The sequence below is a fragment of the Heptranchias perlo genome, chromosome 22 (genome assembly GCF_035084215.1).
Source record: "Heptranchias perlo isolate sHepPer1 chromosome 22, sHepPer1.hap1, whole genome shotgun sequence".
NCBI classification, from domain to species: Eukaryota; Metazoa; Chordata; class Chondrichthyes; order Hexanchiformes; family Hexanchidae; genus Heptranchias; species Heptranchias perlo.
The window spans coordinates 39,716,367-39,741,615 of NC_090346.1; the positions used below are offsets into that span (position 1 = coordinate 39,716,367).

Genomic DNA, 25,249 nt, shown 5'->3' on the forward strand with positions numbered 1-25,249 from the left:
TTATTGTGCACTGTTATATAATGGCATAGTGTGCAACATGCTCAGGGTGGGTTGGCATGGGTCTGGCATTAGTGAAGTATAAATAGATGGAATAAGAACTGTAGGTTCCCCAATTTACTGACAGTTGGCAGCTAGTGAAACTGATAGTACAGCAGGGTAAATAACATGGAGCAAAAGTACAGCAGGAAAAATACATGGAGCAAATTCTGTACAGCTAATTTTGTGGTTTTATGAGAGTGGGTAGCAATAGAACAAGGGCACTGTAAGTGAACACACTGTTACTGATTAAGTGGGAATATATTTGCTGGTTTCTTTGGTCTCCTCCCTCCAGCTCCAGATTCTAGTCCACCACACCCTACCCAATTGCAACGCTGAAAGAAAAATTGCACCAGTAGCTCTGGTGCTCTGTGGCTGTGTGTGTTTTTGTGCGTGTGAGAAAGAGAGAGAGGAAGGGGAGAGAGAATTATGTGACATAATTCCTCCTACACACTCCAATACTTGGTATAGATTACTTTTTATCCACCATCTAATTTACCTTCCAGTGGGAGGGCAGAGAAAAAAGTGTTACAATATGAAGAGAATACTATGATTTTTCTTCTTTTTAATGGAGTAATCATGCTTTTAGTTCCTTCACAGAGCCTGGTAAATGAGGACATAGACAGCAGAGTGCTTAGTTAACGTGTAATGGAAATTCAAACCGTCAAACCTGACTGTCAAGTTATCACATGCACTGTCAAACTGCGCTATTACAGGTTTTACTCTGCGTAAATGACGTGGTATAGTTTTTAAGTACTGTAGTTGGCTGGCGGAAGAAATAGTCTAAAAGTGCCCTGCACGTGGATCTAAATAACAGATTAGATACATGCTGTTTGTCACTGCTGTTACTTAGTAACATTTGGAACAGATACTTTTGGTGACTGGACTTGCTGCCACTGATGTTAGATTGCACCATGATTCTCGTTGGCAGTTTCTTGCAAAACCAAACTTGCCCAAGGTAGACCTATTTGGATCTATTTTTATTTATCTCAATTTGCCCAGTTTGGGTTGATTCTCACTTCAAGTTTTGGGTTTTCCGCCTCTGCACTTGGCAGCCCATGATTTTGCAGCCATTAAAGTGAATGGGAGAAGAAAATGATGAGCTGGTGAATGCAGAATCAGAAAGCCCTGATAACAGCCCAGGTCCTGTAAGTGGAACCAGTGAACATTACAACAGGGATCACTGAAGTCTTATAATTCCAGATTTCCAGAAGACTAGACATCAAGATCTGAATCCAAATCTAGGTTTAAATTGATGTAATGGAGCTGGGAGCCCCACCCATTGCTGTAACTGTATTCAAAAAGTTTGGGCCTGTAATCTTGGTACCTGAAGGCCATAAGCGTCATGTATGTCAAACAGCAGCTTTTCTCTCACATAAATATAGGGCTAACATTGAAATAATTAGTGTAGTGAAAATCCTGTAAACATTCATTTCAAACTAAACTTTGAAGTGCAATTTCATATCTGTCGGCGGCATTCACACCCAGTGCCCCACCATTTTCAAAATGGGGACTTTTCAAAATGGCAGATGCAAGAACATTTTCACTGTTTGCCAACATCTTTGTGCAAGTTAAATATGCAAGCAATTATCATCATTGTTTGGACATTTTGCTGCCAACCACAGAGCCAAAGTTCACAGCCAAAGAGCAGAGGCTCAGTTCTGATAACTGAAGTGCTGACAATGGTGGAATGTGTGTAAATTGTCACCAAGTTACAATTTTTCTCCTCAGTCTGGTTTTATAAAACTATTTTGTCAATCCCAATCTATTGAACATAACCGGATTCTTGCTTTCCATGAAATAGATTCAATTATCTTTGTGATTATTGTCAAGAAATAAAATATTGACATCCTATTCAGGTCAATGATGTGATTGATGTTGCTAGACCATGGCAGCAAGTGTTCATACATATCCATCCGCTTTTTCTTCTATACCCATTCATTCAAGTATAATTCAACCACCTATTCGCTGCCATTAAGCTACTTTCATTCGAGCTGCTAAGGGTAGTACTGTACCCCTCTGTCTATTGACATGCTTTGAACTCTAGTTAGATGTGGCTGCAAATATGAGTCAAAAATAGAAAACAAAGTAATGTTTTTTTTCATCCAAAGTACTTTTATTTTTATATATTTTAAAATTTGTTTCCTTAATGTTTTCCCTACCTGTTGTGCTATTCCTCTGAATTGAGAGATTGGAATAGTCCAAATTGCTGACATCTGCATGTATGATCAATGTTGTAGTTCAGTTGATGCATTGAGAGTACGAGAAGGGATTTCCCTCAGTCAGACTGTCCTCCCTTTCAGCGTCTGTCTAACTGAGACTCGCCTGGCACTTGGGTAGAAGGCAGATGAAACTGAGATTTTACATAGTCTCCTGAGGAATCTAATGTAACTTCCTAGCCACCTTAAAGCACATATTTTGATGAATTCCTCAGCATGGAGGGGATTAGCTACATCTCTGATTTTAACACAGCAAACATGTGTGCATAAGCATTTTGCTTTGACAAGCACCAAACTGGTCATTTGTCCAGCATTTTTCTGGTATTCCCTGCAGGGTGAAAAGAAAAAAAATTGCTGCCGCCTTATTCTTCACACTTAAATTGTTTGGTGGTCAGAAGTCATTTGCCTCGGTCCCCAAACATTAAAACATTATACAGCAACTTGTACAATGAGCACATTACAAGAATGAATGAGAAGCAGTTGGAGAGAGTTGGCCTGATTTATATGGCTGGCTAGTGGGCCTCAAAAATGAAACACTGGATACTGTTGGTGAGTTCTACCAACAGTTGGGGATGAGTGTGTGAGATTTGTCAGCTGCTTGAGATCTGAATGGATGGAACGTTTTCTTACAAGAGCTGCCAATGTATGAAAGTTTGTGTAGAGAGATTACAATAAGCAGAATCAATGATGTGTTCTGTCAGCTAAAGAAATATTCTGTCATTTCTCAAGCCACTCGGAGCTTTTTGCCAACTGTTGATACCCGTAAGTGTCTACATACACTAGTAATCTCAGAATACTTATACTGTCTATAGCATGCGGTACCATTGGGATCTATAGCATATTTTATGGTGTACAATACATTTACCATCAATCTGCTGCTGTAAAAGTAAGGTTTGACAGTGCTGGAATGCCATGTACCTTTTTTAGATTACTAATCTAAATTACAGTTTCATTTATGTTGCGCTATCCCTGCGGTACCCCACTAGTCACAGTCTGCCAACCTGAAAAAGACCCATTTATTTGTACTCTCTGTTTTCTATCTGTTAACCAATTCTCAATCCATGCCAATATATTACCCCCAATTTCATGTGCTCTAACTTTGTTCACCAACCTTTTGTGTGGGACCTTATCGAAAGCCTTTTGAAAATCCAAATACACCACATCCATTGGTTTCTCCTTATCTGTTCTACTAGTTACATCCTCAAAGAACTCCAATAGGTTTGTCAAAAATGATTTCCCTTTCATAAATCCATGTTGACTCTGCCAAATCCTATTATTATTTTCTAAGTGTCCTATTAGAAAGGATGTGATAACAGATTCTAGCATTTTCTCTACTACTGATGTCAGGCTAACAGGTCTGTAGTTCCCTGTTTTCTCTCTTCCCTCCTTTCTTAAATGGTGGGGTTACCTTTGCTACCCTCCAATCTGCAGGGATTGGTGCTTGGGCCCCAGCTATTCACAATCCATCTACAATGATTTGGATGAGGGGACCAAATATAATATTTCCAAGTTTGCTGATGACACAAAACTAGGTGGGAATGTGAGTTGTGAGGAGGATGCAAAGAGGCTTCAAGGGGATATAGACAGGCTAAGTGAGTGGGCAAGAACATGGCAGATGGAATATAATGTGGAAAAATGTGAATTTATCCATCTTAGTAGGAAAAACAAAGGCAGAGTATTTTTTAAATGGTGAGAGAATGGGAAATGTTGATGTACAAGTTCACCCAGGTCCATTTGAACATGAGTCACTGAAAGCTAACATGCAGATGCAGCAAGCAGTTAGGAAGGCAAACGGTATGTTGGTCTTTATTACAAGAGGATTTGAGTACAGGAATAAGGATGTTTTACTGCAATTATATAGGGCCTTGGGTGGTGAATCTTTTGGAATTCTCTATCCCAGAGGGCTGTGGAGGCTTAGTCATTGAGTACATTCAAAACAGAGATCGATAGATTTCTAGATATTAAAGGCATCAAGGGATATGGGGATAGTGCAGGAAAATGGCATTGAGGTAGAAGATCACTGTGATCTAGTTGAATGGCGGAGCAGGCTCGAGGGGCCGGATGGCCTACTCCTCCTATTCCTTATGTCTTATCTCTATGTGCTCAGCATGCCGATCATAATAATGGTGAAAAAATAGCAAATATCTGGCAGCAGTGATTTTGAATCAGTAAATAAATCTCAATTCTGCTGGTGTTTAGAAACTGTTTCCACTTGGTGTATGTAGGCATTCATGAGGGGGCGGGGAAACTCCAGATACCATGAGAACCATCAGATTGCCTGCCAGCCACCTCTCATCATTGAGAATGCGATAGAGAGCAAGATATAATTTTTGTTACATCTACGGGTCTTTGTGTCTCAATTTAATGTGCTACAAGAAAAATATGGAACGCGACCGCTTTCATTGTATATTAACTTTTAAACCTTTTGAGCCAGAATACAGTAATACAACATTTTGTAGTCATTTTTTTCCATAGCTATGTCTCATATCTTGCCATGTGGCATTGGCTGGGTTATTATGGCTCTGAGCCATAAAATAGATGTTCAAATAGTTTTTCAATTTATGCCTTTTTGTTCCATTTTTAAATGAGATGTCAGGGTTATAATGAAAAACACTCGCATACATCGAAGGAACATTTGGCACTGCAGTAGGAATGAGTCAGTTTAGTTCAGATTTGTACAGTGGACCACACCCAATGTTAGAAAAGGATCCATCGGCACAGCATTTAACTATGCAGAGGTTAAATCCTTGCTGACATTTGCTTTGTGCTCATTAATGTTTGGATCTTCGTCCAAAGTGCGTTTTTTTTTGGGCGGGCGGGAGGTGGGGGGAGAGAGAAAGAGAGTGTGTGGGAAGAGATACATAATCAAAATTTCAACCACTCCTGAATTACTAAAAGTAGTGCAATGAATTCTTTCATAGCAGCTCATTAACAAAAGGCACCTTTGTTCATATTGGGGACGGAGGGAGGGGTTGCAGTCTGATGACTGGTCTCACTTATGTTCTGTACAGCCTGTACAACCAAGGAAATAGATACTTGAGAGCTGTAGAAAGTGTGACAGCCTTGAATACTTGGGGACTAATATCAGCTGACCGTCACTTTTAAATGTGTAGGTAAGGGCTATAAACCTAAAGTGAATTAAATTTATCATTAACTTATTAATTGAAATCCTTGGGTTTTGTAACCGAAGTACCATTTAAATGATATTGCTGATATTTGTTTAGAGTTGTACACATCTGGTGCCAAAATACACTATATTCTATCCACTTATATGAGACTTATAACACTGTCACTTCACATTGGTAATAACAATACAGTAAGCATGATTTTCACTTGTGTAATGCTCAGACAGTTGCCAGCTCACATTGACATCATTTAGCCAGATACCCTGCCGCTAGAGCCTCTCAAAGCAAGAGTGCTATGTAAGTCTGGTACGTAGGGCTGTAACCTATTTCACAGTTTAGCTGACACTTATTAAGCTTGAGCTTCATATTCATGTGTTGTCATATTCTCTAAGCCCTTGATGTCTTATATATATTTGGTAAGCTATGATTTTTAATACAATCAGTTTAAATTCCCTTTAATAAGAACTCTTATTTGAAACAGTTTGCAAAACTCACTTTATAGATCAACGTGAAATGATATCATGGAGCAAATAAATAGGGTCATATTAAATTGCTGGGAGTCATTCTGGATGGTATGATGGAATTCCTACGAGAAAGATGCAGGAACATTCACGCTGTTCTGTACTATGGCAAGAAGTTGTGGAAACTATAATGAATAATGACTACAGAAAACAGTGCTCACCATCTAACAAGGAGCAGAACTTCGTACTACAAAGGCTTCTAACACACATGGTTATAAGAGGGTCTTAGACTTTTGGCAGTCAACAGTGTCCTTGGTGAGATTTAACCACTGTCACCTGTAGCCAGAAGGAGGAGTGCAACCAACAGCAGTAATTTGATTCTCAAGTTGACTGTAGCTATATTGCTATTGGCAGCCTTTTGATTCTGCCCCCTTTGAGTGCTAGTGATTGAGAGTTACTGCCAAAACTTGGGGGAAGGGCTGGGTCAACAGCACTACAAACTCAATGCTAGATTCTCCACTCTGTGGAAGTACTAACTCAGTTTGCAATGACAATGCAATGTGTAGTCAGTTAATAAATAGTCTATATAAATCAGGATTTCTATGAACACCAGGTCTTTAGATTGAATTGCTGAATAAAGAATTCAAATAGGAAACACAAAAGTGATTTTACATAAAATGATTGGCCTTTTGAATTAAATTATTTAAAAATATTTTTGCTTCCATCTATTTAGGCAACATTTATCAAAATCTGACTTTTTGGTGTTTCTCACTCGTTCTCATAACTTGTTCAGTTACTATTCGTTCATTCCCATTATGTAGAAACACTCCTCCATGCTTTAGTTAAAGGAGTGCTGTTTACTATATTTAGCATGTTGACTATTAAAAAGAAATTAATTAGAAACAATTTATTCTTGGATTAAGATTATGTATATAAGTGAGATCAACACACTAGGGAGTAAGTACTTTGAACCAAAAGTACTTTCCCCACAAGACTGGAAGAAAACTGTCTTGTTCCTGATGAGTTATTCTCAGTTTTGAAGGTCAAACCCACTATATTTGGTCTCTTAGGTGGCAACAACAACTTGCATTTATATAGCGCCTTTAACATAGTAAAATGTCCCAAGGCGAACAAGAACATTTTGTATGTATAATTTGAATTAAAAGGATCTAACCAGTTCAGCCCCTTTTCTCAATGCTGTATTGCTGTCTTTTTTTTCCACTTTAAAAATGCTGTACACTGGTTCTGCAGACTTGCATCTGAGATTTTTTTAGTCAGGGACTGACTATATATACTTAAAAACTGCTAGACAGGCAAGTTAAATGAGAAAAACATTTAAAATAGATGGTTTTGCCAGATGTGCCTGGCTCCAAACTTAACTTGAGTGTTCCTCCCACAACAATTTTTTCCATGAATTGTGCATGCATGTAATTTCTATCTCAAAGGACAGGCTGTGTGTAGTACACTGTGTGTAGCAAAATTGAATCTGTATTTAATGTACACTTTCTCTTTTCTGTTTTTACAGCAAACTCTTGTAGTTTGAAGTAACGCATTAAGATGCTGGTGCTTCTGGGATTTATTCTTGCCTTTCACGTAGCAACAGCAGCCCTGCTGTTCATCGCCACGATAGACAATGTGAGTAGACTATCTTGAGTGCTTAGGTTTGCAAAGGTACAGACAATGCAGGTTCCCAGATTTTTGTTAACTTGTCTTTCAGATCTGTAATTAAATATATTGAAATTCTTATTTTGTGGGTGTTAGAGGGATTGAGAAAAGCTGTACCTCCTCTGAATTGGACCATGGTTGAGGATCCCAAAAGGCAGCATTATTGAGTTTGAGTTTAATTTCCAAAACTTAACAAGAATAACAACTTGCATTCATAAAGTGTCTTTAACACAGAAAAATGTCCCAAGGCACTTCAAAGGCTTAAGGATAAAAATGAATGTCCACCAAGGAAGGAGATATTAGGAGGAGTGACCAAAAGCTTGGTTACATCTCACTATAGATGACTATACCATATTTTCAGATGGGTTGATTCAGTTTAGCTTTTGCCTGACTTTGCAAACATTGACAAATCACATGCTATGCAAATGTAACATGACTACTTGCTCAGCGTTTCTGGTTGCCAAATGTTACCCATAATTATTATATTTTAAAGTGAATGGATTTTAGTAGTTTGCCATTTTTATTCTAATAACAAGGAAGTAGGCAGCTCATCAAGTGCTTGTCAGTCATTTTAAATTAAATTAATGCTCATTTGCTTCTTCATGTCAACTGTTAGTGTTTTGGAAGGCTGGTGAGGGTGTGGCATTTGCTGATAGAATCATAGAAAGGTTACAGCACAGAAGGAGGCCATTTGGCCCATCGAGTTCACGCCGGCTCTATGCAAGAGCAATCCAGCTAGTCCCACTCCCCCACCCTATCCCTGTAGCCCTGCAGTTTTTTCCCTTTCAAGTACTTATCCAGTTCTCTTTTGAAGGCCATGATTGAATCCACCTCCACCACCCCCTCAGGCGCTGCATTCCAGATCCTAACCACTCGCTGTGTAAAAAAAGTTTTTCGTCATGTCACTTTTGGTTCTTTTGCCAATCATCTTAAATCTATGCCCTCTGGTTTTTGACCCTTCCGCCAATGGGAACAGATCCTCTCAATCCACTCTGTGTAGATCCTTCATGATTTTGAATATCTCTATCAAATCTCCTCGCAACCATCTCTGTTCCAAGGAGAACAACTCCAGTTTCTCCAGTCTATCTACGTAACTAAAGTCCCTCATCCCTGGAATCATTCTAATAAATCTCTTCTGCACCCTCTCTAAGGCCTTCACATCTTTCCTAAAGTGCGGTGCCCAGAACTGGACACAATACTCCAGTTGTGGCTGAACCAGTGTTTTATAAAGGTTTATCGTGACTTCCTTGCTTTTGTACTCTATGCTTCTATTTATAAAGCCCTGGATCCTGTATGCATTTTTTAACCGCTTTCTCAACCTGCCCTGCCACCTTCAACGATTTGTGCACATATACCCCCAGATCCCTCTGTTCCTGTACCCTTTTTAGAGTTGTGTCTTCTAGTTTATATTGTCTCTTCTCGTTCTTCCTACCGAAATGTATCACTTCGCACTTTTCTGCGTTTAAATTTCAAAATAAAAATTAACAAGGACTGGGCCCCTCGCCCTTTAGTGCCACTCATTCTCCCCCCCCCACCCCCCCAATGCTGCTGTTAATGAAAGGGATCCAGGCTACTGCATGCTGTAGGTGGGAATTCTCATGAGTACAGGAGTTCCTGCTTAGAGTGTGCACTGGTTGGGATCCCTTCCTTTAGTAATAGGACTCTGATGGGAGTGCCACTGAGGAGAGAGGAAAGGGGGGAATTAAATGCAATGAAGGGGAAATGGCATGCAATGGGGGAAATGGATAGTAATGATGGAAGGGGGAAATGGAAAATGTAAGGATTTGAAGGGGAAAAGGGAAAATGTAAGGATTTGAAAGGGAAAAGGAAGTAGGCAGAAACTAAGAATGATGCTCTAGGGTGGGGTAGGAAGGATAGTGCCAGCATTAGCTGAGAAGGAGGGTGGGTGGAGAGTGTTAGCATTGACTTTGGGGGCGGGGGGGGGGGACGGTGTTGAAAGAGTGCCAGCTTGAATGAGGGGCATGCTAGCTTCCACTGGAGGGTGTTGAAAACAGTGCTAGCTTGAAATGGATTGCATGGAGAAGAATGCTATTTACTTTCTCTGGCCCACCCAATGTAAACTCTCAATAACTGCTCTCGTGTCCCGTTATCCCTGCCAGAGTCCTTTGAAGTTAGAGTTTAGCTGTAATGCTGTTGACAATAGGCTGTGTAATACTTTTAATTCCTCATTTTTTAGTTGTCTAAGAAAAGTGAGCAGATTAAATTTCTGATAGTGAGTTTAGTCTGAGTCACCTGTAAACATTCCTTTTATCGTACATCTGAGGGATTTAAATGATGCTACATTTTGTTCATTGAAACCCGTTTTTTTTTAAAAAGCGTTTTCATTGGGCATGCCATGGACCAGTCAGTGACAATGATCATACTACTGTTCATCTCCGTGTGTGTGGTTTTTTTAAAACCTGTGATTCCTGTGTGTGCTGTGTCATCCCATAATGTGGAGCAGTCAGTGAAGACCAGGGTCTTTCCCAGAGGGTAGGGCACCAGTCAACAGCCAATTCTACTGTGCAATGAGTAGAACCAGGAAGCGAATTGCCATGGTTAAGATGCTGTTTGGCATGGCGAGAATGAACAGGCTGTGTCCATAGAGGTGTTAAAGGTATCATATTATAGTAGGCACAGCACAGGAGGAGGCCATTTGGCCCATTGTGCCTGTGCTGGCTCTTTGAAAGAACTATTCAATTAGTCCCATTCCCCTGCTCTTCCCCATAGCCCTGTAAATTTTTTCTCTAAGTATTTATCCAATTCCCTTTTGAAGATGCTCCCACCACCCTTTCAGGCAATGCATTCCAGATTGTTACAACTCACTGTGTTTTAAAAAAAAAAGTTTCCTCATGTCGCCTCTGACTCTTTTGCCGATTTATCTTATATCTGTGTCCTCTGGTTACCGACCCTTCTGCCACTGGGAAGTTTCTCCTTGTTTAGTCTATCAAAACTGATGATTTTGAACACCTCTGTAAAATTTCCCCATAACTTTTCTGATCTAGGGACCCCAGCTTCTCCAATCTCTCCACATAACTGAAGTCCCTCATTCCTGGTACCATTCTAGTAAATCTCCTCTGCACTCTCTCTAAGGCCTTGACATCCTTCCTAAAGTGTGGTGCCCAGAATTGAACACATTACACCAGCTGAGGCCTAACCAGTGTTTTATAAAGGTTTAGCATAACTTCCTTGCTTTTGTACTCCAAGCATCTATTATAAGCTCAGGATCCCATATGGTTTTTTAACAGCCTTCTCAACTTGTCCTGCCACCTTCAAAGACCCCCAGGTGTGTCTGTTCCTGCATCCCCTTTAAAATTGTATCATATAGTTTATATTGCTTCTCCTCATTCTTCCTATCAAAATGTATCACTTCACACTTTCTGTGTTAAATTTCATCTGCCATGTGTCTGTGCCCATTTCACCAGTCTGTCTATGTCCTCCTTAAGTTTGTTACTATCCTCCACATTGTTTACTACATTTGAGTTTCGCGTCATCTGCAAACTTTGAAATTATACCCTCTGTACCCAAGTCCAGGTATCTAATCTAAAGTGGTCCAGTCTACAAAGGTGATATTTTCACTGAATTAATTCCATTTATCAAGTCTGCATTGTTAAATATGGATATTGTTAAGTAATTGATAAAGTAGTTGAGAAGTTTAGTCATATGAAATATTCTTTTCCTCTGGTTGCCGCATTGGTTACAAAGGAGCATAGACTCAGCATTACTACTTTTAAAAATTTCTCCTTTTGTTTTCAAGACAGTTTTTCAAAAGAGTTATTAAAACATGGAATGCTTTATCAGTGACCATTGAGGTAGAAACTATAACATCAATTAAAGGGTAAATGGATAAATATTTGAAATGGAAGAATATAAAAAGAACAGACTAATCAGATTAGAGTAGAGCTGCAGATAATGAGCTAGCAGCAGCACTGGGCTGAATGGCCTTGTTTTGTGCTGCTAATTCTAGGATTCTTGATTAGAAATTCAATGATGATATTCCCATAAATAGGTCCCATTTGTATCACAGAACTAAATAAACAAAATTGTGACTTTAATGTGCAGGTTAAAACGATATACTTCATTATCACTCATGGGATTACTCTAAGTAATCAGGTTGGCCTAAAAATTAAATGCTCAAAATGGGGGTGTTACTGAAATTAATCCCTCTGTAGAAAGTAACTAACTTGCCTTTTGTAATGGGAGAACAGAAATTTTAGCTGTCCCACTTCCAAAACACAAACTATGTTTGAAGGAAAAATGCATTTAAACCATATTTAAGTCACTTAATTTTTTAAAAATGTTTTTATTTTCTGTAGGCCTGGTGGAAAAATGACATAAGCAGCACTGATATATGGCAGACCTGCTACTTCAATGGATCTAATTGTGACGATAAAAATATTCTGAGATATGGAGGTAAGTATTTGCTGTAATAATCTAGTCTTAGATCCACATTGAATTAATTTTAAGGGTTTTATTGTTTTTAGGTGGGGGGACGGTGAGAAGAAGAAATTAAGAAAAAAAAACTATCTTCCAATTTAACTTTCTCCCCTCCTCTCCCAAAAAGCACTGCTGGGGCATGGTATTTCTGGTACCTCACTCAAATGGCTGCTATTGATGTGTGAACCAAGACACTAAGGGGCTAAAAATCTGCGATCAAGCTCTGCCACTGTAGCAATGACCAGAGAGGGACATCTCCGCAGGATGTTTGTGCCTGATCCCGTTGGAATTCCTGGGGTCAGGAAATTTAAATAAAGTGGTCGGGTGCTCACACCAGTAAAGAGCATAGCTCGGCAGCAGCTGGGGACCAATGCTAGCAGCTCTAGCTGAAGATTGAAACGGGAAATTAAAATGGGCTCTTTTCTGGAAAGTTCGCTTTGCTTACAGCAGCCAATCACTTTGGAATGGGCTGCTGTAAGGAAAGTGGCCGATCCCATTTTGGTGGGCTGTATTAAATACTGTACATCTGCTTTGGATGGCTACCAGAGACGGGACTGGTGGGGATTTCTGGCTGATGATATCATCCCTTCAGTCGTGCCTCTTGTTTTTGATATCCCTCTGCCCAAGGAAACCCCTAGCACAGGACAAATGGGGTGGAGACCTGGTGTAACTGGTTCCATCACTTCTGCCCCCTGGCCTGTCCCCAATAATGCTCTGAGAATATCAGAAACCCAAAGGAAACTTGGGGCCCAAGTGTTGGGGCTTTTTCACTGCAGGAGGCATTATACCTGAAGTTGATCCTGCCCTCATCCATTGTCCATGTATGTTTCACCAGGGGTTGCTAGATAGCCAGAGATACTGGTAAATTGTAGTGCTGCTATCCTATCACTATGTCAGCTGATATTGGTTAACTCCTCCCAGATTGAGGTTTGTGTGGGTAACCACTCACTAGGTAAACTACTGATCAAAAATGTCAACTTTTAAAAAGTAATGATACCAAGTGAGTGGCTACAGGTTACACCCTCTTTTACTCGTGGTTTAATTTCATAGTACCCCTCGCAATAGCCTAGATGACCAAGTGGAAGCTAAGCACTTCCCCACAGGTAAGGAAGGAAAGTAACAGTACCAGTTAACCAGGCTGCACATAGGCAACTCTTTGTGGCTGGCTATATGGTTGTGTTGGCTGGTTGCCTTTTCTCCCAGGGGTGGTGGACAGCACAGCGGGGGGGTAGAAAGATAGAAAACTAATATAACAAAACCATAAATAATTAATTTTATTGGCAATAACTTATTGATTTGCTTGTATTACTTTTTTGGTTGGGTTTTTTAGCCTTTTATGGATAATTTTCTTTTGTTTTCTCAAAAAAAAGAGCAAAGAAAATTTCTTCTCTGTGATGGCTAAGGGTTTGAAGTAAAATCTTATCTTAATCCATCTCTGTATGTGGTGTATCATAAATCTGACACACATTTGGCACTAAAGCCAAATTCTGACATACCAGCTGAGAAGAGTGTTAGAAATGGAAGTAATACAATCATTGGTCATACAGTTCCACGACCAAGAATAAAGGTGTGTTGACAGACCTTGCGTTGTGCCTTGCAATTGAACTGTGTCACAGCTGATGCTGGAGTGCTTGTTGCCATCACTTGCTGGATGGTGGAAACATTCACTTTCTCATTACCACTACCTCTCACCTTAATGCAGACACAGCCAGAAACAACAATTCCCCCACCCCAATTATACCACTCTCCCATGTAGTCAAACAGCATCCAGATAAACACATTTTGCAAGTGACCAAAAACTGAGGTGTGTGCTGGATGGGCTAACATAACATTTCACTAGTAGAAACACTGGTTTGTTCAAACTGAAACTGTTGTAATATTAGCATTGTGAGAGAGTTAAATATTTGGGCCCTGAACTTCCGCTGGGTTTCTCCCGGTGTCCCTCGGTACCTTTGGCAGCGGACCGATGGATCCCCTGGAGAAGCAATGTAACCACCGACCGACAGACAGACAGACGGATGCACACGTGTTACCCATGAAAATCTGAAATCATTAATAAAAATTGCCAACTACTTAGCTAATGTATAGCATGGTTGGGATTGGAAACTTGGTCGTGTTAGCAATTGCATAAGTATGAATCTGGGTTTGAGGACTCAGTAGGACGGAATGCTGCAGCACCATTCTACTAAACCACAGTGCTATCCTCACACTGTATAAATGAGTGTCTGCAATTTGTTACTCTGAATGAAGCTATTGAGGGTTTCCTTTTATCTAGGAAGGAGGAATGACCATTGCATCATAAACACCATTTATTTATTTATACATATTTAAGATTTCAGCATTCTAACTTGCTGGTAAAAAATCACCCTGAAATTGCCAATTACTTTATTTAAAAAAATAAGTAATAGAGCAAGTAGTGAGAACTTTTTAAAATCCAGAATTATATTTGCTTTTGTAGTCCTCTAAAACTTTGATAAAAGCCAATCCCTTTAACCATCTTTGTTTTTATTCTGCAGACTGCATCAAGGCAATACAGGCGACAATGTGTCTGTCGGTCATCTTTTGTTGTATTTCATTCATTGTGTTTGTCGTTCAACTGTTCCGATTGCAGAAGGGACAGAGATTTTTCATTGCTGGAAGCTTTCAGCTGCTCTCTAGTAAGTATGCTCACATGTAGATGCAACAAAATCTAAAATGTTCGCGCTCAACTCTGTTTGAATCTCTTCAGTCCAGCTTCCACCCTGCTCACAGCAGAGATATCACCCTGGCTAAAGGCACAAATGGCCCCCTCTGATTTTGACCATGGTGTGCTATCCCTGCTTGTCCTCCTCAACCCCTCTGGCAGGACGGGACACGCAGTCTTCCTCCATTGTCCCATGTTGTGCTGCCCTTATGTGGTTCCATCCTGCCGGTCTGAATGCAGCAACGTTATCAATGTCGTCTCTTCTAGTCTCTGCACATTCACCTCCTTGAGATCCCCAAGAATATACAGCCTATTGGTGACACCATTTACAGGCACGGGGTCAGCTTTCAGATATATGCCGATGGCACAGAGTTGTATCTTTCTGCCACTCACCTGGTCCCCATTACCCCCTCTGTGCTGTCTGAAATCAACTGCCTGATTAACTTGATTTCAATCAGGCAGTCTGACCGCACATAATTCCCTCCAACTGAACATCAGCAAGACTGAAGCCTTCGGTTTTAGCCCCACCATGTACCCTATTCCTTTGCAGCTAAGCTGTACAAACCTTGATGTCCTATTTGACTCAGAATTGAGTCCAACATCACGTCCTATTCATTACCAAGTCTGCTTTCTTCTACTTCTGCAACATTGCTTTTCTCTCCCGCTGGCGCTGACATTGTTATCAACGCTTTTGTTTGCTCTTGATTTCTCCAACATCCTTCCTGTTGGCTTCCTATTCTCCTTCCTTCATAAACTCCAATTTGTTCAAAACTCAGCATTCTGAGTGTGTCCGACCCATCGCTGACCTCTACTGGTTCCTTGTCCCCATAAGCACAGAATTTAAAATCCACATCTTCCTCTTCGGATTCCTTCATTCTATCTTTGTAACCTCCACTAGTCTTATGTTCCTCCCACACCTTTTAGCCTTCTGACTTTGGCCTTCTGTGCATTTCCCCTGCTTTAACTCCACTGTTGGTGGCAGAGCCTTCAGTTGCCTTAGCCCCATTATCTAACACTCCTTTCCTAAACCCCTCTATCCCTCTTCTCTCCTTTCAAAGCCTACATAAACCTATCTTTTTGACCAAGCTTTTGGTCACCTTTCATATCTGGCACTATGCTGACTGTCTGTTCTTTTATCTATTTTCTAATATTTTTCTATGTTAATTTGTATTTCGATAACAACTTTATCATTTAACGCTTGATGACTTTGCAACAATTAACAATGCTTCAATCAGGATGTCATCGTGCATCAACAAAATGCATTGACATTAATGCACCATCACATCATCTGCTGATTTATAAAAAGTAGAAATAAAACTACTATAAACTCTAATTTTGGGGTTCAGATGGAGTTTGTAAACAATTCAGTTGACATCATCTGAACCCGGTGATGAGATTATACATTGCTGTAAATACTAAGAACTGTACCCTTCTAAGAAGAAATCACTGATCTGTGTTAGAGAATGAATTGTATTAAAAACTCTGATTTTTTTTTTTGCAGGTCTCAGTGTAATGATTGCAGCTGCCATTTATACAAACCAGGAACAAACCTTCCATCAAAATTTGCATGGAGGAAATTACGGATACTCTTACATTCTAGCCTGGATCGCTTTTGCTTTTACTCTGATCAGTGGTGTGATGTATATTGTTTTACGAAAGCGTAAATAGTGGCTTGAATTGACCTAACCCCTTCTGTGTGTATCATTACAGAGAAATTTTGTTTCTGGATGAATAGCATCAAGATCTCTTGCAAACAAAAAAAATCTTCTGTACAGTGACTGTCAAATTAAGCAAAAATCATGTAATGGCTAATTTTACACTTCTGAAGCCTTTTTATTAGTCGCAAATTCTTTAAAACCAGTTAGGCACAGTTTTTACAAAAAAAATAAAAATTATTATCCACATTTGTCTACATTAAGGTAAATCGAAGAGTTTTTTGTTGGCAGTGATGAGCACTTTTTTGCATTATTATTCTACAATCAGTCAGCTTGTCTGTTCATGTTCACAGAACAGATTGTTTAAGCATTTCAACCTCCACCAAAATGAGCTTCATATAGTTCACAAGATGCTTTTTAAACTGGTGACTTTCTACTCCATCTCAAACAAAGTGACTTTAAAAGGCCTATCCCAAAGTTTGCTTATTTTATCTATGATCATGTTTAGTTTTCATTATTTTCTGACATATACAAATTCTTAAAACTACACATCAAAAATCATTTAGGGGAAAATATCCTGAAAAGTGGCAGTAAGTGTTCAGAGAGCTCACAAAAAATGGTCTTTTGTTCAGAAGTGCATTATTAGTGTTTGTCTATAGCCAGAGAACTGTACCATACAGTATCTATTGGGAAGGCATTTTTTCTTCAATATGTTGCATTAAAAATGTAGCAATGTTGTAACAATATATTCAAATGAGACAACTGATACTTCTTTGTACAGTCAGTGAATTGCTGTGTGGGTTTGGTAAAACCATCCAAACCAAGAGTAATTAAAAACAGTATCCCTTTTAAAACTTAAAAAAAATCAGTTTTTAATTCATTCTTGGAAGCTCAAATAAGAGATTAAACATCTTTAGTACAGTGCCAAGCCTACATATGTCAGGGGCAGCATATTCTTTCCCATGTCATATCGGGACTAAATCTAATGATGTGTAAATATACCCAAGTTAATTGGTGGAATTAGGTGTCAAGTAATTGAAGGTGGTGGGGTTTAAAAAAAAGTTTCAATGCTCATAATATATCAGATGCAAATGGGATCTGATTTTTTTGATTAGATGTAAATCGTTTAGATTTTTAATTACTTTCTATCGGTCAAGTGCATGGATATAATTACACTGATATGGAGGAGAAACAAAACCATAAGCCCCCACAAATTTTTGGTTGCGTCTCTTTATATTGTCTAGCTTTGAAAGCAAAATGTAAAACAAATGCTTAGAAGTAGTAGTCTCCAGTGTTGAAGACAGAATAAACTTGATGTCTGGGCCTCTTTGTACATTTTATTTATTAACATAACATAAACCATCTGCTGAAGTGTAAAATACTGGAAACAAACATCTGTTTTCCTGCAGTACTACTTCATTCTAAAGCAGGGCAACCTCTAATTGAAATAATAATAGGTTGTTTCAGATCAAACTGATATTTTTGGCTTGATATAAGTAGGTGCCTCTTTTTTGTAAATGAAGCAAAACACTCAATTTCCATTTTTTTTTTTAACCCAGCCCTTCTGACATTCATGGCACCAGACTAATTAAGAAAAGCTTCATGTTCCTGTTCCGCAGATGTGGTTGGTAATCTGAGACTGTACTCTTTCTTTTGGTGTGGGCTCTTTTGCCCTTGGGCGGAACTTCAAAAATAATTTGTTTTATGTACTTACCTACTGAAAAACTTGTCTCCAGCTTAACATGATCCTCAGTTATAGATTTTCTACCACTAGATGTCACTGAAGTAATCTTTAAATTTTACATTGTAGTAACCATACTACTTAAAATCCATCAGTGTAAATGAAGCTCTGAAACTGAACTAAGCTCTGTCGGCACATAGGAATAGGAGTAGGCCGTTCCGCCATTCACTTAGATCATGGCTGATCTGTATCTTAACTCCATCTACCCGCCTTGGTTCCATAACCCTTAATACCCTTGCCTGACAAAAATAGTTTCCTCCGTTCTTAAACTAAATCGAACAAAAGAGGTTTTCCTAGAAACTAAATAAGAAACTCTTGACATGAGAAAATTACTGCCTTGGCATTTGTGGGAAGCAGAAAGAAAATACTGCTGTTAAAGAATACTTGAATTCAGTGTTTGTGCGAGTTAGTGCTGCTTGTTTTCTTCCTGATTATCAGGAGTGCATTGTGATTGCAAAGGCTTTTAAATCCAAACATCAGAGAACTAGTTTTACGTTTATGTTTGATTACTCTCACAAAATGTTGATTTTTCCTGCACCTATTTGATAATTAGAGAGTGAGCATCACCATAATTGAATAGAAAATAACATATTTGCACTGAAACTTAGCATTCAACTCCTGGCAAAGGAATGTTTCATCTCTCAAAAGACTTCGAGCCCAGAGAAGTGAATTTTACTTCGATAATAAATTTTAACATTTAAACAAATCCCAATAGCTCGCATGTAGGAAATGCCACTACAAGTTCAACTCCAGAACTGTGACTGCCATTCCAATACTGTAAAATGGTTGCAACACATTCTAGTGGCAGCAGGAAGGTACTGTCAAATGATTTGTTAATGAATAGCTTGCTATTTCTGATATTTTCTTAAGCCTAATGCCCAGAAAAACGTGCTTTTATATTTTGCAAATGTAGCTATGTTGATAGTTTAGTGAGCAGCCATTTGGTTTTCTTCATATAAAATGATGGGGGTAAATGTTTTTCAGTAACTTGTCGTCTATGGAAACAGTGGCGAAACTGGTAAATTGTTTACTGTTGTACAGTTACATAAGGTCATTGAGGACACAGGTGCTTTCATAATGAGGATCAGATTTAAGAAATGAATTAACAGTCTGATCTTGCAAGTGGATTCCATTGCATAAGTATTGAGGTAATAAAAGAGTACAAGTGTTTTCTTGCTAATCAATCAGAGTCCTTTTATGATCTCTCGGATGAAATTTACACAGCCTGCAAACAAAATAATTTTTGAAAGTTCCACTTACAGGAAATCTTATCCAGGTGGTGTTGCTTCAGAGCTTAGTAACCAAAGAACTTATAATACTTCCACTGGTAGTGAAGCTAGCATTTTCTCCACTGTAGTATCTTAAGGTCTTATTTTTCTAAGTAACCAATATGATGTATTTATTGCATGCCAATTTGTTAATGTTTTTTACTCTAATATTGTACACAGTTAAACAAACTGTAATACTCAAGTGCCCAGTAGAAATTTGCATTTAAAAGTATTCATACATTTGATACCTGGTGTATAATAAATATTGTTTATCTAATTCAATGTCATACATAAGGACATTATCCTTTTTCTGCCTAAATTATCAGCCACAGATAGGGATCAAAACTATCATGAGCATTGGGAAGGGTGGGGCACTAAGTTCCTGTGTGTGTGTGTGTGTGTGTGTGTGAGTGAGAGAGAGTCAATATTCTTGCTGGATTATGAAGCTTTCAAATAATAATGAACGAGATACATGTGTTTATTATGGCCATTGGTCCCGAATCATATGTTAATTTCTGCTACTGAACTACAGGGTTAATATGAATTAGATTTGTTTCAAAAAGTTTATGATTCATGTTTCAAATCTTTGATTTGAATTTGCATTTATAAATAGTTTAATCTAATAGTGGGCAAATGATTGATAACAACTAAATTTGTAGCTTTTTAAAACTGAAAAGCGTCTTTGATTACTTCTCCCGTATCAGATGAAAGAATCCAGTAATATGTGGACCCTATTTAAAAAAAAAATGAAATCATGAAGATCTTATCTATAGACCATCAGACTTTATTAAGTAAATGTATGGTAATCCAGGGTCTGATACGTTACATGAATTATGATTTCTCAACATTAGTTTAATTTAGGGATGTCTTCTTTTGGATGTAATCTACAATATTGGTTCATGTTTGGTCTTCAAAAGACATTTAAAAAAAAATTCTTCTCTCCAGCAAACATTTTATGATTATTTGTGAAAATATTGCTAGATAGGCCCTTTAAAATGAGTGGGACCCGTATGTCTTCTGACATTTTGGTTTAGTTTTGATCCCATGATTCAACATCTGTAATAAAGGCTGTGTTGAAAAGGAAATCTAAAATATAAGAAAAAAGATTAATAATTATCTGTATTTTGTATGTGTAATAAAGTACCTGCCTAGAAAATCACTGAAAGGATTGTGTTTATATGTAAGGGTGTAAGCAACAAATATTTAGACAGTATACAGAGAAACAAGTTCAGCTTGTCTGTACAGCAATCCTCTCAACTCTAATGGTCAAATAGAGTCAGCATCCAATACATAAACAAAGAATGTGAGAGATATATATATATATATATATATATATATATATGTAAGCTACTTTTGCATACATTACAATAGTGACAATACTTAGTTTTTCAATGGCTGTTACGGGATGTCCTGATGGTGTGAAATTTGTATATAACTGCATGTTCTTACTGTAGACAATTCTAGTTACTATATTATAAGAAAGATATTTAGGCATTAGAGAGGATACAGTGAGGGGCAACAAAATAGGTAGCTTGTAATAGACACCTGAGTTTTGGGGACAAGCTGCAGAAGTTGGGGATGTTTATACTGGAGAGAAGTCAGAGGTGATCTTACTGAAATATTCAAGCTCAAAGGATATTTACTACCAAGGGGCTAGCATTTCCTTTGTAAATTCAGTGGAAGACCAGTGAAAACCCAGGAAATGTGGGAGTAATACCATTAATCCAGGATTTCCGCCTGAGTTATGGCAGATTATCGGAACCCCTGTGAAAATTCCTGGTGCTGATAAACATCAATAGTCCTGAAATTCTGTGGGGAGTCTCTCACCATAACTCCAGCAGGAGATCAATGCAGCCCTTGATGAAACAATGTAAACAGCTGAGAATGGCTGCTAAAGCCATTTCTCTGGGGGGTTCTACCTATTTCCTGCCAGATTGTAGCCAGGTACATATTGGTGGCATTCAAATCAATAAGATGGACATCCTACCATCACCTGAATGCACTGACTTGATTATGGCTGGTCCAGTTAAGTTTCTGGACAACGGTATTGATGGTGGGGGACTCAGTAATGTTAGTGCTATCAAAGGTCAGGGGAGGTGGTTGGCTTTTTCTTGGTGGAGGTAGTCATTACCTGACATATATGTGGTGCAAATGTTACCTGCTACTTATCAGCCCAAGCCTGAATGATGTCCAGAGCAGCTGTAGGCTGGCATAGTTTGCTTCATTTTTAGAGGAGCTGTGAATCGAGGCACGCGTTGTAGGATTGTCAGTAAACAAGCCAACTCCCGACATTATGATGGAGGAAAGGTCTTTGATAAAGTAGTTGAAGACGGCTGGTTGAGGTTGCTTCCCTGAAGAACGCCTGCAGCAATGTCCTGGGGTCATGATGATTGGCCTCCAACAACCACAACAATGTCTGTGTTAGTTATGACTTCAGCCAGACGGTTTTCCCTTTGACCTTTTTTGCTCAGGCTTCTTGGTGCCATACTTGATTGGTCCCCTAATGTTGAGGGTGGCTACTCTCGCCTCTCCTCTGGCATTTAGCTCTTGTGCCCATGCCTGGATTAAGGCGGTAATGAGATCTGGAGCCAAAGTGGTTCTGGTGGAAACCAAACTGAGCATCAGCGAGCTGGTTGTTGATGTTACTTGATGGCACTGTTGATGACCCATTCCATCACTTTGCTGATGATTGCGAGGCAATTGATAGGGTGGTTATTGGCTGGCTTAGATTTGTCCTGCTTTTTGTAGATATAGACCTGGGCTCTATTCCACATTGTTGCGTGGATGCTAGTCTCAGAGCAGCACTGGAATAGCTTGGGTGGGGGAGAGGAGAGGCAGTTAGTTCTGATGTGCAGGTCTACAGCTACGGTATTGTCAGGGTCCATAGACACGATGTGTCCAGTGCTCTCAGCCACTTCTTAATGTTATATGGAATGAACTAAATTGGCTGGACACTGGCATCTATGATGGTGGGAACCTTGAGAGGGGGCACAGTGGGATCATCCACTTGGCATTTTTGGCTGAAGAAATTTGCAAACACTTCAGGCTCGTCTCTTGCACTAACATGCTGTGCTCTGTCATCGTTTAAGATGGGGATGTTCATGGATCCTCCTCTCGTTAGCTGCCTGATTTCCACCACCATTCTTGACTGGATGTAGTAGGACTAGGGAGCTTTGCTCTGATCTGTTGATTGTAGGACCACTTAGCTCGCTCCAGCCTGCTGCTCATTATGCTTAGCATGCAAATGATCCTATGTTTTAGCCTCACCTAAATTAGTCCTAAAGTATGCCTGATGATGCTCCTACACTCTCCATTAAACCATTGTTGGTCTCCTGCTTTGATGGTGATAAAAGTGTGAGGGATGTGTTGGGCTATGAGGTTACAAATTCTGGTGGTACACAATTCGTGCTGCTGGTAGCCCAAAGCACCTCATGGATGCCCATTTATGGGCTGCTTGATTTCTCCCACTCAGCACAGTAGTGCCACACTACATGATAGAGGGTCCAACAGCAAAGATTAGACTTTGTCTTCATAAGGATTTAGAGGTGGTTACTCCTGCCAAAGCCATCATTGACAGCTGTGTCTATGACATGTAGGTTGGTGAGAACCAAGTTAAGTAGGTTACTCACTCATGTTGGTTCCTTCACTATCAGCCCAGTCTGCCAGCTATGTCATACTACCAAGCAACCTTTGGTAGTCCCCATCCAGATTATATTGTGTATTGCTTCCCTCAGTGCTTTCTTCCAAGTGGTGCTCAACATGGAGGAATACTGATTTGCCAGTTGAGGGGGTGGTAGGTGGTAATCAGCAGGTTTCCTCAATTCTTTAGTACCAACCTTGGCTCAGTGGTGGCACTATTGCCTTTGAGTCAAGGATGTGGGTGCAAGCCCCAATCCCAGAGACTTGAATGTATAATCTAGGCTGACAGTTCAGTGCAGTAGAGGGAATGCTGCACGGTCTGAAATGTCACCTTTCACATGAGGACATTAAACGGAGGCCCAGGCTGCCTATTCAGGTAGATAAACCCACACCCCCACCAGTTGCTTTCTTCAGGCTGCAATTATTACAACAAAGGATCTAATTAAGTTTCATCTAGACATACTGTAGCACAATGTCTCATTGGCTTATACATTGGTCTTAGGCTGAGATATGAACCTACATAGATGGGAGGATAGTTTGGAAACATTGAAAGTCCAGTCAAAATGTTTGTACTGGACTGCTTTTAAAAAAGGTTTAACTTTTTTTTTAAAAAAAGAGCATGCTGCTGCTTCAATTGCCATGAGCTGATTCTGTTCCACAGAAGTTTATATGAATTAAATACCAACAAAATCAAAACTCATTAGGATATAAAATAATTGGAACACAATATCTGAACGTGGAGTACATATTCACTTACCTTATAATGAGATCAACTGACACTTTGAGGAGATGATTTCATGGCCATCAAAGCATCTTTGCAAGGTGGTGGTTGACTGTGTGCCCTGCTATGTACGTATTACACCGACCCTTCTAATTTCTGTAGTACCTGCAAAGGGCATAGTAACTTCAATCTTTACAATGCAATTTCACTTAAAATAACATGCAGTGTCACTACATTTGGTAAGCATGTTCTATCAAAATTCTTATGCTGCGTAACCTTGTATCTTGTGAATAAGTCAATACTGCAGTTAATAAGCAATTGGAATAATCCAAAAAGATCAATATTATAAAATCATTCAGGCTATTAATGAAGTCACATTTAACCCATACAATATTTATGTCCCGTTATGCTATTTTAGGCCTCTACAAGTTCTGCTCAGTGCTAACATTATTATGTCAGGTTGTGGGTTCAAATCCCACTCTTATAGACTTGAGCTCCATAGATGTGATCTAGGTTGACATTTCTGTGCAGGACTGATGGGAGTGCTGTAATGGCAGGTGCTGTCTTTCAGATGAGATGTCAAACCAAGGCCCTGGCTGTCCTCTAGGTTAATGTAAAAAAATCCCAAGGCACTAGTTGAAGATGAGCAGGGGATTTCTCCCAGTGCCCCAGCCAACATCTGTCTCTCAACCATTGATCGTTTATTTCATTGCTATTTGTGGCACCTAGCTGTGTGGAAATTGGCTCTGTGTTTGCCTACAACAGTGATTACACTTCAAAAGAACTTAATTTGCTGTGCAGTGCTTTGGGAAATCCCGAGGACGTGAAAGGTTTACATGAATACAAGTTTGTTCGTTCGTTCTTTCTCTATGGCTGCAATGGACAATGAAGACAGTACATATGAAACTATTTTGTTGTATAGCTAAAGAACCTGCTGAAAACAGAACCACAGTTTACCTCATAAAAACATTTTGCTTTTTCTACATTAGCAAATTAATGCAGTACTGGCCTGGGTTCTGAAACCCAGAATTTTATAAAGAGAGCAATTCAACTTTTATAAATCTCTACCCAGATGAAAGATTAGGTGGGATTTACCTAAATATTCTGATTTCTGAAAAATTATTCACGCCTCCCATTGTCCTGATGTGTCGAGACTTGAACACCCTCTCCTAGCCAAAACTATGAGTGTTAAAGCTATAGCAGAGGAAACGAGTAGAATTAGATTTGTTCTATGGGTATAATTAGTAGTTCCACCACTTACAAAGTCTTTCACATTTGTAAAAACATAAATGAGGAAAATTCACATGTCCAAAGTAAGATTTACCAGCTAGAGAAAAAAATAGTGGAATGGGCCCTCTAATTTTCTAGTGGCATACATTACTTTATTCAGGGTATATGATGCATCATTTAAAAAACACAATCACTTTGTTAATGTGGTTTTTGATGCTGGAATGAAAGTTCCAGGAAGACTGAAATGTAATTAATTCCTCAGCCATATTGCCTAGGTTATGTTAAGCCAGCATACAAGTTCAGAATATTTAACCTAAAAACCATTGGAAACATTTTCACAATTTTCTTTCAATAAAATTGAAGTTTAAT

The 25,249-nt window shown here is 39.1% G+C and overlaps 1 protein-coding gene across 1 annotated transcript in view; it reads left to right on the forward strand.

The window, feature by feature from the left end:
• emp2 (epithelial membrane protein 2) overlaps window positions 1-20,449 on the forward strand; it is a 33,987-nt gene extending 13,538 nt beyond the window's left edge. The window contains exons 2-5 of the mRNA XM_068003349.1: window positions 7,367-7,476; window positions 11,823-11,919; window positions 14,460-14,600; window positions 16,128-20,449. Coding sequence (XP_067859450.1) covers window positions 7,399-7,476; window positions 11,823-11,919; window positions 14,460-14,600; window positions 16,128-16,294 — 483 coding nt within the window. The 5' untranslated portion in view covers window positions 7,367-7,398 and the 3' untranslated portion in view covers window positions 16,295-20,449. The remainder of the gene's footprint in view (window positions 1-7,366; window positions 7,477-11,822; window positions 11,920-14,459; window positions 14,601-16,127) is intronic.
• Window positions 20,450-25,249: the final 4,800 nt, after the last annotated feature.